The following is a 14,690-nucleotide window of genomic DNA, read 5'->3' as shown; positions in this document are numbered from 1 at the left end:
TGCTGGTCGAGCTGCTGGTTGACTAGCTTGGTCCATCTGAGTCCAGGCATGAATGAGAGTCATCTTGAAACGCTCAACAGGGCGTCTGTTTACAGATAAAGCCCCAACTTCAACAAAAAAAGCCAATCAGCTTACTGGATACGGCGCAAGGTGGGGTGAATGATATTCGTTCTGCCCCAGTTTGACGGTACAAGCCTTTTCATTTTCATTACAATTACAATTTCATTACAAGATGCAAAAATGGGAAAATCAAGTAATGATTTATCAGATTATGAGGAGCAGAAATGGAAAAGTAGAAAATTAGCTGAAAATAAATAATGAACTTTTACGTCTAATTTTCAATTTTCAAATTTAGCCTTAAAAGGTCAGAAAATTGAACAGATAAATTTTTCACTGAACACACCCAGAATGGTGGGCAGTCACCTGTGCACATGGGGAGCAATTGGGGATTAGGTGCCTTGGCCAAAGGAACCTATGCCATGGATGTGAGTCCTAGAGATTAAACCAGTGACCTTCTGGTATTAAGCCCACTGTTATAACCTTTAGCCGACCTGCACTTGATGTAAATATATTGCACCAGTTTAAAGGTCCTTCACACTCACAGATCCATCAGTATAATTCCGGTCCTGAAGGACTGGATTCTTTATTTATTTATTTATTTTGCTTGTCCTGCTTAAACACACCTGATTCAACTCATCTGTAAATGGATACTGTAATTAATGATAATAATTAGGGATCATTGACTAATAGCAGACAAGCACTTTCACATGATTTGACTGTGAGCTTACTGTCTTTTCCGGTGGGAATGCTTTCCTAAAAATGGTGAAGAGATGCATTAGACAACCTCTCTCTGTATCTTTTCTTTCCTTCGACTTTAGTTGTTCTCTTTCTTCTGCACACACAAACGCACACACCTTTCAGACTCATCTGACTTTGATCAAGGCAGAATTAAGCAAGCTAGGCTTGCGATGATGGGCTTCACTAAGGCACCTTTTATCCGTCTGTCTTTGCCTAGAGGAAGGACACCTGACTGCTTGCGAGCTCCAGCGCTTCATTATCAACAGTCGAAGCGCACAAAATAGCAAAGAAAAATCTCGGTCTACTGAATGCTTGGTGCCTTGTCTTCATCAGAGCTCCCTCACATCCAGCGAAGCAATTATTGTTAAAGTATTACCACACCGTTCTCTTTACAATCAAGGAAACTGTGCATAGCCAAGTCCTTATTATACCTTAATATATAAAGGTGAAAAATTGCATTTTCCCTTGCCATCCGTGCGAATAATACCACTTTGTGATGAGTTTCCACCATCCCTGTAATTACGCCTTTCTTATGTTATTTCGGAACACTGAAAAGCTTTGAAGCCCAACAAGCGTGCAATAGCCAATCCTTTCTCTTCAGCTAAGCACGGGCGCCTGTTCACAGGCCTTCATCATACAGGTTAAACAGTTGTCCTGATTTTGCTCACTTGTCTTTTTCTGCGCTTTGTACGGGGCCGTAATTGTTTCTCCAAGACTATTAGGTAGATATGCATGGCATATTAGAGAGATATAAAAAAGAAAAAAATCAGTGTGAAATTTTGGTGAGAACATGCTGTCGACACAATAGCAGCCACATTATCATAACAAGCCGCGACACTTTGTCGTGACATGCCGACTGCTTTAAGAAAAGAAGGCTTCACCGCATCTTTTCACTGCGTTTGTGGTTTGAATTATACTAAACTACATTCTAATGGGCAGTCTTTTTCTCTTATTTGTTCTCTGTGTTCAAAAAATGCCATCCTGCTGAGATTGCATAACCTTAATGAGTCTCTCATCATGATCATGGTAAAGAAATTCAATCAGGGGCCTATAGGGAACCGGCCAGTGCAGACACATCAAACGTGGGAAGAAGATCTGAAGAAGAAGAACTTCAAAATAACAGCCTTTTCGCTGGGGAACCGATATTTCTTCTTTATAATCCACTAAGCTTTGAAATTAGTTTTTTTTTAAAGATATTGGCCTAAAATGTATTCTTAAAAGTACAGCCATTTTTTATTTTTGGACTTTGGACCGTGATTGTTTTGGATAGTAACTGTCAACCCCTTGCTATCGCGCCCTCCCCCGGGGTGATTCCGAGCCGCCGCCCACTGGCTCACAGGAGGACTTTTGTTGTGTATGCGACTCTCTTCCACTTCCCGTTTCCAGGTTAGGTCGGCCTAGCCGTTTATGGTTCAGCGGCTGGTTCCCCAGCTTTCTCCCCTCAGTTTTGTGTAGTCTCTGCGTGGTTCACGCATGTCCTTAGTTTTCCCTGTAGTCTCCCTAGGCACTGCCTGGTAGGTTGTTTTGTGTTTTTTCCCCGTTCTCCCTCTCCAGCTCATCCAGCTCAGCTCCCAGAGCCTCCCCCCGGTCTCAGGTGTACTTTTGTGTTCGCCCGTTTTGGTTGTCGAATTTACGTTGTTTTACTGTTTCGTCCCTTTAGTTGCTGCACTGCTTGCTTTCATTTACCTTCTGTATTGTACCCCTTTTTGTTATTAAAAGTACTTGCATTGGATCCATCTCTGCGAGTGTTCCCTCAATGTCTGGCCTAACCAGCCATGACAGTAACAACAACTGACACCCCTTGACACCCCTTTTGACACCCCTCCACTACTCGACAGATGAAGATGATCAAGCTATGTAATTTACTTCACCTGTCAGTGGCTTTAATCTTATCTATGATTAGTAAGAGTCCCCTAAAAACATTTTTTCAGTACGTATCATTACATATAAAACTCAGAAGGCATGTGCGAATGCATTGGTAGTTCTGGAAAGTACCTAAAATTACTAGATTTGTAGTTCCATTCACCACCTCTGTAAAAATTACTAGTTTTCTCTACAACAAACCATTTCCCAACATGACGTTACATCACACAGTGTGAGTGTATATGTGTGCTATTTCACGTTAAACTTGTAAGGATCAGATTAAATTTGTTGGGTCTCATTCACAAGTATCTTCCTAAGAATTTTCTTCAATTTGCTCTTGAGAAAGTCCTAAATAAAGTCTATGTCAGATCCATAATGTGCATTTAAACAGCAGAATTGTTCTCTGCTATGCTCTTATAGTGTTGGATCCCAGTGTCCTCGGAAATTGAACCACAAATTCCAAATAAGAAAACATTGGTGAGTCTCAGAATCTCTGTAAAAACTTGGATTTTAAGAAGAAATGTCTTCTTAGGAATGACTGGTCAATGAGGCCTATTGTTTTCCCCCCTCCAGCACCTGGCCCATGTCCATAGTAATACATATCTGTGAGTTATGAAACAGCTTTGCTTCAAAAAAACACACAGGGCCAGCCGCCCAATCACTCGCTGATTTGCATTTATGAATAATTTATTTTCTGATATGTAAACTGTACATCGCAGGTGTTTTATATTAAACGTGGGCAGCATATATTTGCTACCGTAACAAGTGGCACTTATGTTTAAATATAATTACCAGAAGTGAGTGTTAGAGTGATTTTAGGTGTAAAAATAAATGTTTACTAGAAAAGAAATGCACCAAAGAGAGTTTTTTTTTACTTGTGCTGAGCTAACAACTCTGTTTGACTGAACGGGAATATGTGTTACTAAACTTCATACAGCTGGTAAACTTCTATAAAGCTTTGAACATTTAAAGTGGCTGCCACATAAAATATAAAACACCAATGCAATATTTAGAACAAACCATATGGGACACATTCAAGACACTCAGCAATACAAAAATAGTGTTTACAGTGAATTGCATTCTGTACATTTGAGATTGGTTAACATCAAAGCCACTGATTAAACTGATACCACCAATTAAAACAAATATAAACACAAGAATCATTTGAAAGTGTAGTATATATATATCCTTTGCATATGTACAACTCATATAGTACATCTGCAGGGTTTGTGCAAACATCAGTAATGCAGTGAACAGTATAATGCACTGCTATACTTTTACGTGTTTGTTGTGTAACTTGGACGTGAATATCATGGCAATATATGGCTTTCAATGATTTCTTGGAACTGTTCTTTTTCTTAAATAGATAAAAATACATGCATTTGGTGAACAAGCTTAACGAACAACCACTTCCCAGGGCCTCTTAACTTCCTGCTAGTGATCATGATTCACTACAGCTGGAAGCTTCTCTGTTCCCACGTAAAAAGGGTTTGTTTGACAGCACTCATTAGAGTGGCCCAAGGAGTTCAGTGCGGATCTCAGAAGAATGACTGTAGATTTACATAAGTCAGGATAGTCTCTTGAAGCCAACTACAGATTCATCAGATTCATCAGTTCAAGCAGCTTAGTTATTAGAAGGTGTGGCCACTTTGCCGAGGCCTGGAAGAAGACTCTGTCACCCTCAGCTGAGAAGAAACTGGTTCAGATGGTCAAGAATAACCTAAAACCCACCACAGCACATACCTGCCATGAACTGGGAACTGCTGGAACACCAGTGTTAATGTCTGTAGCCAAGTGAGTTTTACATCATCATGGACTGAAAGGCTGCCGTCCAAGAAAGATTCCCCTACTCTAAAATCTCTGCTGGACTAAAATTTGGAGTTGACCACATATACAAAGAAAAAGCCTTCAGGAGATTAGTTTTATGGTCAGATAAGACAAAAATTTTTTGAGGACCAAAGGCGAGGCATTCAACCCCAAGAACACTACAACAACTGTTAAGCATGGTGGTGGTAGTAACATGCACTGGGGTGTTTCTGCGGCCAGTGGAACTCATTCACAAAGTGAATGAAATAATGAAGAAGCATGACTACCACATAAATCTTCAGCTCAACCTTGAACCATCAGCAAGACACTTTAAACCTGGACACAACACAACAGTGGTTGTGCAATAGATAAAGCAAGCAAATATAAAGGTTTGGGAATGGCTGTCTTAAAGTCCTCATCATAACGCTGTTGAAAATATGTGGACTGTGCTTAAATGTTGGATTGGTGCCTGGAAACCAAGTTTAGTTGAACTCGACTGAATTCTATCTATAATACCTATAACCTATACCTATAACTTCTTTGTATCTAAACTTTTTTTCTATGAAAGTTGTTTGTTGTCACAGCTTGTATAAATCACTGAAAGCCCAGTAATATTGCCCTGATATTCACATCCATTATGAGTGTATGTAAACTATAGACCACAACTGTACCTATGTAGCAGACAACATATGGATCCAAAACACTCCACCTTATCTGTCCTGTTGAGTTGCAGCTGAAGGCACTTCAAAACTGCAGTTATTGGGATATTACGCATTAACTGAAGAAAACACCAAATCGAAATACTTTCCATGACTTTATGTACTCGTCTTTGATCTATTATATGTTATAGATACATTGGAGTAGTGAAATATGGAGATGTGGGTATACTGTGCTTTTGTAAGGGATGCCCAACTTAGTATTTACTAAAATCAACAGTTCTACATATGACCTGTACAGTATGCAGACTTTCGCTCAACTCTGAGACAGCCTACAGTTTAGATTTCTGTAGCCCAGTTTAATGCTGATGAAGCAGGGGACAATGTATTGTTTGCTGCAATCATCAGGTCAGATTGGCTGTTGCAATGGCAATCACAGAAACAACAGTGATTGCTCAAGTGACTTCATGTTGACAGAAAATTTGCAAAAATGCTTGTGACCATCCTATTTTTTGATGTGGATTTTTTAAAATAACATTGTCACATGAATTCCCTTAGTGTCTGTCACTATACTCTAGTAATGTCGCACTGCAAATCCATAGCTGTCAACCTCTAAAGACAGTAAACCATGTATTTACAGCCTTAAAACTGTAGATATAAACTAAAACTCACTTGATCCAGATTTGATTTTCTTTCAAATTGATACTGTACACAAGTATTCAATTCAATCAACTGTGGAGGAATTTTTTAAGGTGCTTTAAGGAACCTTCAAGAAAAGGGTTCATTAAATGTCCTCAAGGATCTTACTGTATACGTTTAATAGTGTATGTTCCTCTGGTTTTCATGCTTATTCTAATACACACAGAATCAGACAGAAATGTCTTTTTACTATACTTGACAGCTAAAAGGCCTCTCACACAGTTAAATACACACTCAAACACAATCAAAGGCAGTCAGAAAAAGTGTGAGACTGAAAGATCAGTCAGGCTGTGTACTGTAAGAAGCTAACAAACTCTCTGATGGCTAGGCTGGCTTCTCACGGGGGGATATTTGTTTTCTATGTGTGAAGCAGGCACATTAATCAGTATGCTCATGCTCCGAGACTAGATTTTCTATACCCCCAAAATGCAGAACTGTATACACTGTATACCTGTGTGTGTTCCATCCTGCATAGAAACATGACATTGACACAGTGACATGAACCAACCACACAGACTGACCAGAGATGGGGTTTCTGGAATGTAGCTGGTTTGTAAACAGCGTTCATACTCGACATACCAAGGTAAATAGGCACCAGAAAAAGAAACAGCATCTGAATTTACGAAACCTTCCAAACGAAACGAAATCACGTACATGACTACACTTAGCCATTCAGTTGGTCTTTTTAGTTTTAGAAATCCTTTATGAAATTCCATCATTTTCTCTGAGCAGTCTAGGTATGCTGGATCCTTAAAATTATAAGTATGCACTTGACCAATCTGGTCCTAAGCTGAAATGTAAAATTGTAATAAGAGAGAATAAGAGTGAGAGACGAAACAGAATAAACCATGTGACAGTCTGAGACAAACTGTTAAAGAATAGCATAGTGCTAACACAAACTAGCAGCTAGTGACTTTATGAAATAGTGATATTATGAAATGAGCTATATACTGGCATCCAAACGCACCCCTAGTCAAAATATCTGTTACTGTGAATAGCGTGCAAAAGATCACGTGATTTCCAAAATACATAAAGTTTGAGTAAACTTGTATTTAATATTTTAAATATCACTGTAAAATAATCTTTAATATGTTAGTTTAAGCACTATTTTTTTCCGTATTTAAAATAGAAGGGCACATGGTCCATACTTAGTATCTTCAGGGAGGTCAATAGACACAATAGGCACGTGCGGTAAAACAATTGGGGTGTGATCTAACCAATATAACAATAAATGTTATTACTGTTATGTTATTAATGTTGCTATTAATATATAAAAATAAAATAATACTTCACTAGTGATATTATTAGGCAAGCAGTGGGGTACCATACTGTATGTGCCCTAGTACAACAAGTAGTCCAGAAATGCCCCTGGCATTGTTTATGTTTTTGTAACCTTTCAATGTAGTCTTTCAGTATTTGTTTGGGGAATGTTACCTGGTCTTCCCTGTAAAAGGTCTTGTTTTGTTGTCTATCTACAGATTTTCATGATGTTTAGGTCTTTTTTTTTTTACAGTCAGTGCGACTATTGCTTTCAGAAGTTGCTGAAGCTGCTGTAGCTGAATCCATTCTTCCTTCTCTACTAGTGAAATGTTCACTGTGCCACTGGCTACAGCACAAACCCTAAGTATGATTGACTTACCCCTGTGCTTTTGGAGAGTTGGAGAGGTATTCTTTTCATGAAATTCCCCACCCTTTTTTTCTCAATGTGGCAAAACATTTGTTTTTACTTCATCAGTCCATAGGATGTGATTCTAAAATGTATGCATTTGAAAATGTTTTTTTACTCGAAATTATTTACATGCCACTGTATATGCTGAAGCAACCCTGTGCATCATAAGACTGGTAAACTTACTAAAATACAAGACTGCCTTTATCAAATATGTTTGTAATGTGATTAGTAAAGTACAGTTTGGCAGTTTTGGCCTACAATCAAAAACACAAGTCCTTGCTTAAAGCATGTATTTCTATTATGAGTACCTAACTCTTTTGAGGCTGAAACATGCCATTTGTCTGGGAGCTGTCTAATCTGCTGTCTACTCTGCTCCTCTATGTTAATAACATGAATTCTCAATGGTTTTGCACATGCTGTATGTAAAGAATGGGATCTAACAATGCAGATCATCTGACAAACCTTCTTTTGGCTCTCGAACTGCATTTCGGCACAAGCAAACACATAAATAAGAATATGAGTAAGACACAAGTAAGTCTGATTGAACAAAGCAATGACAAGTGCTAACCAATCTAATCAGAATTGCACTCGGGATGAGCTTGCAGGCTTGCCGTCACAGTGAATCCAGTACTAAATGAAGCTTGGTTTCATTTGTTCTACAGTAATAAAAAAACAGCAGCACACAGAAAGCTCAGATTGGTACACGCTGGTACATTTCACTGTGGTCAACACGGGCAGACTTTTAGCCATCTGAAGTCTACGAACGCATCGGCACGTCAAATTAGATATTTCATGCCGTTTCTATTAATACAGTGCGGAAATGTAAACGTTTCCTGAATTTGTAGAACCCGCATTGCAACTGCCAGATCGTACATGCGCTGCTCAGAAACTTGTCTTTTGGCTCATGCCATTTCTATAACATTTTATTAATAAATTCCACCACTTTAGTGAAGCTATATTCAAGCACCAAAACAATTCGTCCACATGAGCAAAGGTATGTTTTCACAGGTAATATGACGAAATTACAATCGGACCGCAATTTTTCAGACATAGGATCAGGCCCTAGGTCACATGGTGTTTCATTACAGAGAGAGCTGAGACTGTTCTGAACATTTTGATATAAAGCATGTGGATATCATCTTAAATTCAGGTTCCTTGAAGGGTTATTTAAGAAGATATGCAAAAATTGAGAACAAATTGAGCCCCTCAGACTCCAGAGGGTTAACCGTTTTACCCGCTCTAGCGTCAGATTTAAATGAGTTAAATGTGCCAACAGCAACATGTCTGAATGGATCATTATTGACAGCACCCAGTGGCATGACTTTAGTGGTACACATCATTTCAGTGCTCAGATGTGGCACTGTGCCAAGAATAATTAGGAATGATTTTCCTCAACAGAAAAGTGCTTATTCTTCTGCTCTCTGACTCTCTCATCCCCCCTCTCTTTTCTTCTCTAATTTCCAGCCCTGCGTTGAAAAAACAAAACGCAAGCAGCTGAAGACCGAGAATCCGGGATCTGTCCTACAGCTCCTCCTCTTCCTCCTGATCCAAACTGCTGTACCTCAAAGCCACAGAATCCTTCAATTTGACGTTGCTTGTGCCCTCTATGAAAGTAACATCACCCGTCAGTTTCCTGTTCTCTCTGAACACTGTGGCATTCATGTGCTTGGCGTCACCTCCGAGCATGATGTCGTCGTCATCGCCGCGCTTGCCACTGTCGCTTAAGGTGTCCTCTGTGCCCTCCCTCAGTGTGAGGTCATTGCCGTTCTCTCTGAGAGTGATGTCATCCACACGTTTGGCCTCCTCCTCGTTCTCCTCAGGGATGGACGGTGGCAGACTCTCCACGTCTGAGTTGCTGAAGACATAGCCTGGCAGGGCCACGTGGGCGTGAGTATGTGAATGTGTACCATGTGAGAGTGATGCGCGGCTGCTGCTGGTCCGGCTGGACGAGCGGTACACGCGGCTGGACAGCAGGACGGTACTCCGGGCAGCTGCCGGCAGCTGGGAGTGGACGCTGCCGCTGCTGTTCAGGCTGGTTAGCACCGATCCGTAGCGGTAATTGGCCAGCACGACCGGACCCTTCCAGTCGAACGCTAGCGTCCAGCGCAGCCACATCTTCCGCATCTCTGTCTGAACCTGGTGAAGAGAGCGGAGGGAGATGGTCAGTGTTTGGCGTTATGCTCACTTTCATCCAATCCAATATACCACATTCATAAGACTGTGGAAGAGAAGTCCTATTTACACTGGTGATCCGCATGCTGTCTGTTTTTAAACACATTCTCTGGAATGTAACGGGTTAATGCATATTAATGACTAATAATCAGCAACTACCCAGGACTCTATTCCCAAAGGCACTCTTTTATAAGTATTGCCCTTATCTACATCAATATTACCACGTGAGTAAAGATGTGCCAAATACAGGGCTTGGAAATGACGATTTACCTCAAATACACCTTAGACCATTTCACATTCAGAAATGTCAAGTTAAACTGTGTGACCTTCAAACCTATATTAATATCTAGCTCTCGGGACTGCACTCCTAGCTCTGGCATTGAACTTTACACTGAAAGCATCCGCTGACAATCCCATCTAATGCCTCTGAGTAGTGCAAAGCATCAATTCAAATGACACAGAATCTCTCATTTAAAAATGTTTTCTCCAGGTGATGTGTCCAGGGGTCACCAGAGTGAGAGTAAGTGTTGGCATTTGGTGTTTTTCTCTGAGGGAAAGCTCACTCTACAAACCTCTACTCTACTTTAAAAAGAAGCAGTTCAAAAGTGAGGACTACAACTATTTGTAACTGTACCTTTAAAACTGATGTATGTAAACGATCTCCTCTGTAAACGGCTGCACTATTGTACTCAGCAACTTTCAGGGGAGTTCCACTACAAAGGCCTGGAGTCTGGAGTGAAATGCTCTTTTCACTTTTCAATAGGTGTGAGAAATGATCAATATATCAGAGTATTGCGATATTATGTTTTGCAGAACTGTATGGAACAGTCTACATGCAAAAAGTATATCTGTGGCAGACAGTGGTTGAACCCTGACTGCCAGGTAGCAGTGTTGTCTCCTGATCCCATAATTCTGATTACATAAAACGTTTCGTTTACTTTACTTTTTTATGACAGTTTTCTTAAAATTTGATTTTTAGGAAAAAAAACATCATCTTGATTACAGTATCGAAATATTTTGAATATTTCGAACACCTGTATCATGATATGTATCTATTATAGCTGGGCAATATGGAAATATTTTATATCACAATACTTAAAGACATGCAGACAAAATGCACCAACAGCATAGAATGTTTAAAAACTGCTATCCAAATACTCTCCCAACTGAGTACTGTGATTTTTACTCAAAATATACTGCATTCAATTCAATTAAATAGGCCTGATCTCTTTGTAATGAAATGTGCAGTTAATCAGTGCTCTTTAAGCACTGCTGATATTCACAATATACTCAGAAAAGCATATTGTGTACCTTGATAACAAATTTGATAAAATACGATAAAATATTGTCATATTGCCCAATTTCCAATACACGTGTCTCTAAAAACTACCTTATTATATGAAAGTGTAACACTGACGCCTGGCCAAACTGTCCCTTAAAACACCAGTGTTTAACAATGGCAACTTAACTGACCATTTCTTAATTGACATGCTCACTTTAACATGGTGTCTAGTTGAAGTAAGTGTTTGAGGTAGTTCAACCAAGCGAACCATCTGCTCCCCAGTCTACATATGGAAAACTGGCTAGAAACATTTGAAATTGTCACATGGTTGCCACCACATTCCATATATATAAATGATAAGGGCTGTTTTTTGTTGAAAGTTTTTGGGGCAGACAATTTTGGAAAACATGATGAAATAAGCTGTGTAGAATAATGAAAGAATGTTCCTGCTGTCTGGTAGAAAACAAAATCGTGGCTGCCTTCTAAAGACATTTAGGTCTTTAAAGTTAGTGTCTGAAAATGATTTAAGCTGAAATCCTTGAGGGCTTAAGTCTGAGTGTTAACAGCTGTTGAAAGGCATGAAAAGGGGTAAAGATGTTGCTCTGAAGCAACACGTATGGGGTGTGTTTGTTCTACGGTTCAAATATCATCAGTCCTTTCCCAGAATCTTATACTTTGTCTTCTATACAGCGGGTCTGTTTCCCTCCTCCATCTCCTCCAGACTGTTATTGAAATAAGGGTTGCTACGGGATTGCTTTTCCTGTGCCAGTGTCTACAGAAGGGGAGCTACAACGACAGCAACGAGAAAAGCAGGGTTAAGCAAATGGGGACTCATACAAGGCTAAAAGCTAATTCTAGCTACAACACACATCAGAAGGGAAAGCTTCAGCTTCAGCTCTTCAGCTTGCTAACAGCACACATCACGCTGAGAGGACACAATGAGAGGACAGCAACACTATCAGGTTGCAAGACTCTGGAATAATTACAGTTGTTACAGTTTTAACACTATGCTATAACGTGCAGCTTTTCTGAGCAATTCTCACTCAATTCTGAGTGCTTAATTCTGAGGCAAAATAACAGGGTTGTAAATGGGTTGCTTGCTAAACATCATATGAGCATTTTTTTGCCCCAACCAAAGTCACATACTTACTACTTATGCATCAAAAACAACTTACACTTAACATATTAGAAACATATTATTTTAACAGCTTGTCTTAAATGTGGCTCTACATTATTTCCGTGCACTTTACCTATTCCAACTTTTTGGCAAACCTCAGAAAAACTACAAACTAAAAAATTGTGCTTCATGAAAACGTCAAGTATCATGATGTTACATGATGCCCATGCTATTGTCCACACTGTCATTAGGTAGGATGACTGACACTGCCTCTCACAGAAAAATAATACTTTTGACAGAACATTATGATGAAAAATGCATCGAACCAACTGAGTCAGCTTTGTAAATATATACACACAGGGCTGAAGGCTGACCTTACTCACCTCACCATTGCAGAAGCAGTAGATGATGGACACGAAAAAGCCCTTAGACAGAGCAGAAAGAGCTGGTGAGTGGCACTAGAGCAGAGAGGTTCTTTCATGACTCACACACATACACACACAGACACACACACACACACACCACTCACCACTCACTCATCATGCACTCATACGTACAGAAAACAAGCCATGACCTTTTTCAAATTGAGCTAATGCAAAGACAAAGTGGATTCAGGAGGATGTGCTTGTGTGTGCACATGCGCTATTGCACATTAGTGAAGACAGGTGGTAAACTGAGTCTGCACACATAAGCTCTGTGCTCATTATAAAGTCTTAAACCATCAGTTATTTTTGTCTGAATCATTTAAGTGTTTGATGGAGATGAGAAAGAACCAGTAACAGAATTCCAGATTCAACCTTTTGTGAACTAGCATTAAGTGAGATGACAACCTACCCCACAGGCAAAGTTAACTGTAACAGACTGAGGGGGCAGTTGTAAGAGATAAAAAAAAAGAGTATGATATGTTGCAAATTGATATAACTGAAAAGGTATATCATAGATAATAGTGAAATGTGTTTTACATATTTGTGACATTTATTTTACATTTATTCATTTTATTAATAATTTTTTTCCCCAGAACATTTGCTATTTTATATAGGGACATACGTTATTCTCCTAAACATGAGAAATACTGGAATATGATCAATATGACCAATATGTTTAACAGTAAGACTTGAAGATGTGTGTGTATATATATATATATATATATATATATATATATATATATATATATATATATATATATATATATATATATGAGAATAATAATGTGACAAATGATAACCAGGCTAAATATCCCATTATGGTCCCTTTTTCGTTTGAACCCTGTAGCTGCTCTACACACAGTGTGAATATTTCTGGATGAATAGACTGATTATAAGTTGAATAGAAATAGAATGAGATTAATAGAAATTGGTTTTACATTGTACACTTCTCCTGTAAAGTGTCACCAAAATGCTACAGCGATGAGATCACATTTTCTACATAAAACCTCCGTGTTACATGTACCCTGCGATAACCTGCACCCTGCTTTCCCCTACTGACTGATGCGGCTACTGCTGCTAGGTTGGACATATTTTACATAACGAGAAATGGTACTGCACACACTCAGTTTTAGGCAAACTATATACATATTCAGATTCATAGATATTTGGATTGTGACACATTTTTTTATAGTTTGGCCTCTCTATAACACCTCAATGGATTTGAAATGAAGCAATTAAGATGTGAAGATGTCCATATAATTTAAGACTAAACACCAAAAGCTGATTTTTCCCCTCTTGAGATTCTTTGCCGGGTGCATTTATTCTGTATAAGAATGTGCTAAATTGTTCATTTGGCCACTGCTAAAGTTTCTGTAGTTTCTGTCAGTTGTGTTAATGCTATGGCTGATCAGTGCATACTCTTGATAAAGGGGTTCTTCAAAGGTTCTTCATAAAAATTTAAATGTGTAAAACTTTTTGTAGATGGTTCTTTATAGAACGTTTGAAAACTGTTCTTTGTAGCAGCAAAAAGGATTCCATTATTGTTAAAGAGTCAAAGAACCCTTTTCAGCACTATAAAGAACCCATTTTACTTAGAGTGTAACTAGGTCAGCAGCGAGATGAAAATCCAAAACAGAAAAGCCAAGTCACATCTGAATGGCTGCAAGAAATAAGAGAATGTTTTGGAGTGGCACAGTCAATGTCCTGACCCGAACCCAATAGAGATGCTGTAGCTCAGCCCCAAATGAGCAGTTTGTGATTAAGAACCTAGTAATATACTTGAAGTTAGAGCAGTTCTGCAAAAAGCAGGCTCACATTCCTCACATTTCTATGCAAGGGGATGATATGAAATGTTGGTTGACGTGGCTGCTGCTAAAGATCATGCAACAAAACAAAATATAAATGTAACTAACCTTGGTCCATAAATAAATGGAAAAATCACAGAAGATCTAAAAGCACTGATAAAAGCAAATACTTTTTTACAGCACTGTTTGTATTTTAACAAAACTGATTGGTGTGCTATTAAATTCCTGTTGTGTGGGAGGGGATTTTTGAGAATGCATTTGTGGGTGAAGCATGGATGGGTTATTTGGACAAATTGCAAGTTCAGCTTGAGTTACACAGCAGTTACACAATAGTAAAAATATTATGAGTAAAATGATCAGGACCTGCTAAAAGACCAACTGGCTCAAGGTAATCAAGC

At 39.0% G+C, this 14,690-nt stretch overlaps 1 protein-coding gene across 2 annotated transcripts in view; it reads right to left on the bottom strand.

Annotated features, from left to right (window-relative positions):
• Window positions 1-3,332: 3,332 nt before the first annotated feature.
• pth2rb (parathyroid hormone 2 receptor b) overlaps window positions 3,333-14,690 on the bottom strand; it is a 71,741-nt gene continuing 60,383 nt past the window's right edge. For both annotated transcript variants that reach the window (XM_072671528.1, XM_072671529.1), the window contains exons 12-13: window positions 12,446-12,487; window positions 3,333-9,627 (exon numbers count right to left, since the gene is read on the bottom strand). In XM_072671528.1, the coding sequence (XP_072527629.1) occupies window positions 9,013-9,627; window positions 12,446-12,487 (657 nt within the window). In that variant the 3' untranslated portion in view covers window positions 3,333-9,012. The remainder of the gene's footprint in view (window positions 9,628-12,445; window positions 12,488-14,690) is intronic.

The sequence above is a fragment of the Salminus brasiliensis genome, chromosome 25, assembly GCF_030463535.1.
Source record: "Salminus brasiliensis chromosome 25, fSalBra1.hap2, whole genome shotgun sequence".
In the NCBI taxonomy this organism is placed as follows: domain Eukaryota; kingdom Metazoa; phylum Chordata; class Actinopteri; order Characiformes; family Bryconidae; genus Salminus; species Salminus brasiliensis.
The sequence above is the reverse complement of the archived record's forward strand: the minus strand, read 5'-3'. Positions and strand labels throughout refer to the sequence as shown.